This window comes from Penaeus monodon, chromosome 30 (assembly GCF_015228065.2).
Source record: "Penaeus monodon isolate SGIC_2016 chromosome 30, NSTDA_Pmon_1, whole genome shotgun sequence".
In the NCBI taxonomy this organism is placed as follows: domain Eukaryota; kingdom Metazoa; phylum Arthropoda; class Malacostraca; order Decapoda; family Penaeidae; genus Penaeus; species Penaeus monodon.
Window position 1 is genome coordinate 2,584,635 of NC_051415.1, and position 616 is coordinate 2,585,250.

The following is a 616-nucleotide window of genomic DNA, read 5'->3' on the forward strand; positions in this document are numbered from 1 at the left end:
ATTTAACAATCTACCTCCGTTCTACCTGATCTCTCCCAAGTAAAAACCCGAAACCATAAAAACGAGCGACCTAGAGGAACGTTTGCTTACCTTGCTGGAAGTAGTTGCTCTTCCTGACGTAGACGCAGACGAGGGCCATGAGCTGCAGCTGCGACAGCCTCTGGCGCGTGGACGGCGGCAGCGGCAGGAGGTCCCGCAGCTGACTGATCTCCGAGTTAAGCAGGTCGCGGCGCATCTTGGAGGCGCCCTTGGTGGACTTGGTGCCGTCGAAGCTGAGGGGGAGGGAAGGAGGGTGAGAAAGGATGGGAAAAGAAAAGGAAAAAAGGGGGGGATGAGAAAAGCAGAAGAAAAATGGGGATGAGAAAAGCAGAAGAAAAATGGGGATGAGGAAAAAAAACATAAGAAAAACATGAAGGATCAGAGGAACGTGAGCGACAAAGGAAAAATAAAAAAGGCTGGAATTGATGATAATGATAAGAGTCGTATATTTCTTCTATTTTTTAAAATCTTTCGTCTTCCATTTCTGGTTTGTCCTTTTTTCCTTCTCTCTCTTTTTCTCCCCTTTCTCTTGTCTTTCGCCCCAAAGACTCACGGTTCCCACGCGAGCTCAGTCTTT

The 616-nt window shown here is 47.7% G+C and overlaps 1 protein-coding gene across 1 annotated transcript in view; it reads right to left on the bottom strand.

The window, feature by feature from the left end:
- Window positions 1–616, bottom strand: part of LOC119592453 (neuronal PAS domain-containing protein 4-like) — a gene marked incomplete at its 3' end in the record, with an annotated part of 98,034 nt that overhangs the window by 39,571 nt on the left and 57,847 nt on the right. Inside the window, 1 exon segment of the mRNA XM_037941275.1 lies at window positions 91–272. Coding sequence (XP_037797203.1) covers window positions 91–272 — 182 coding nt within the window.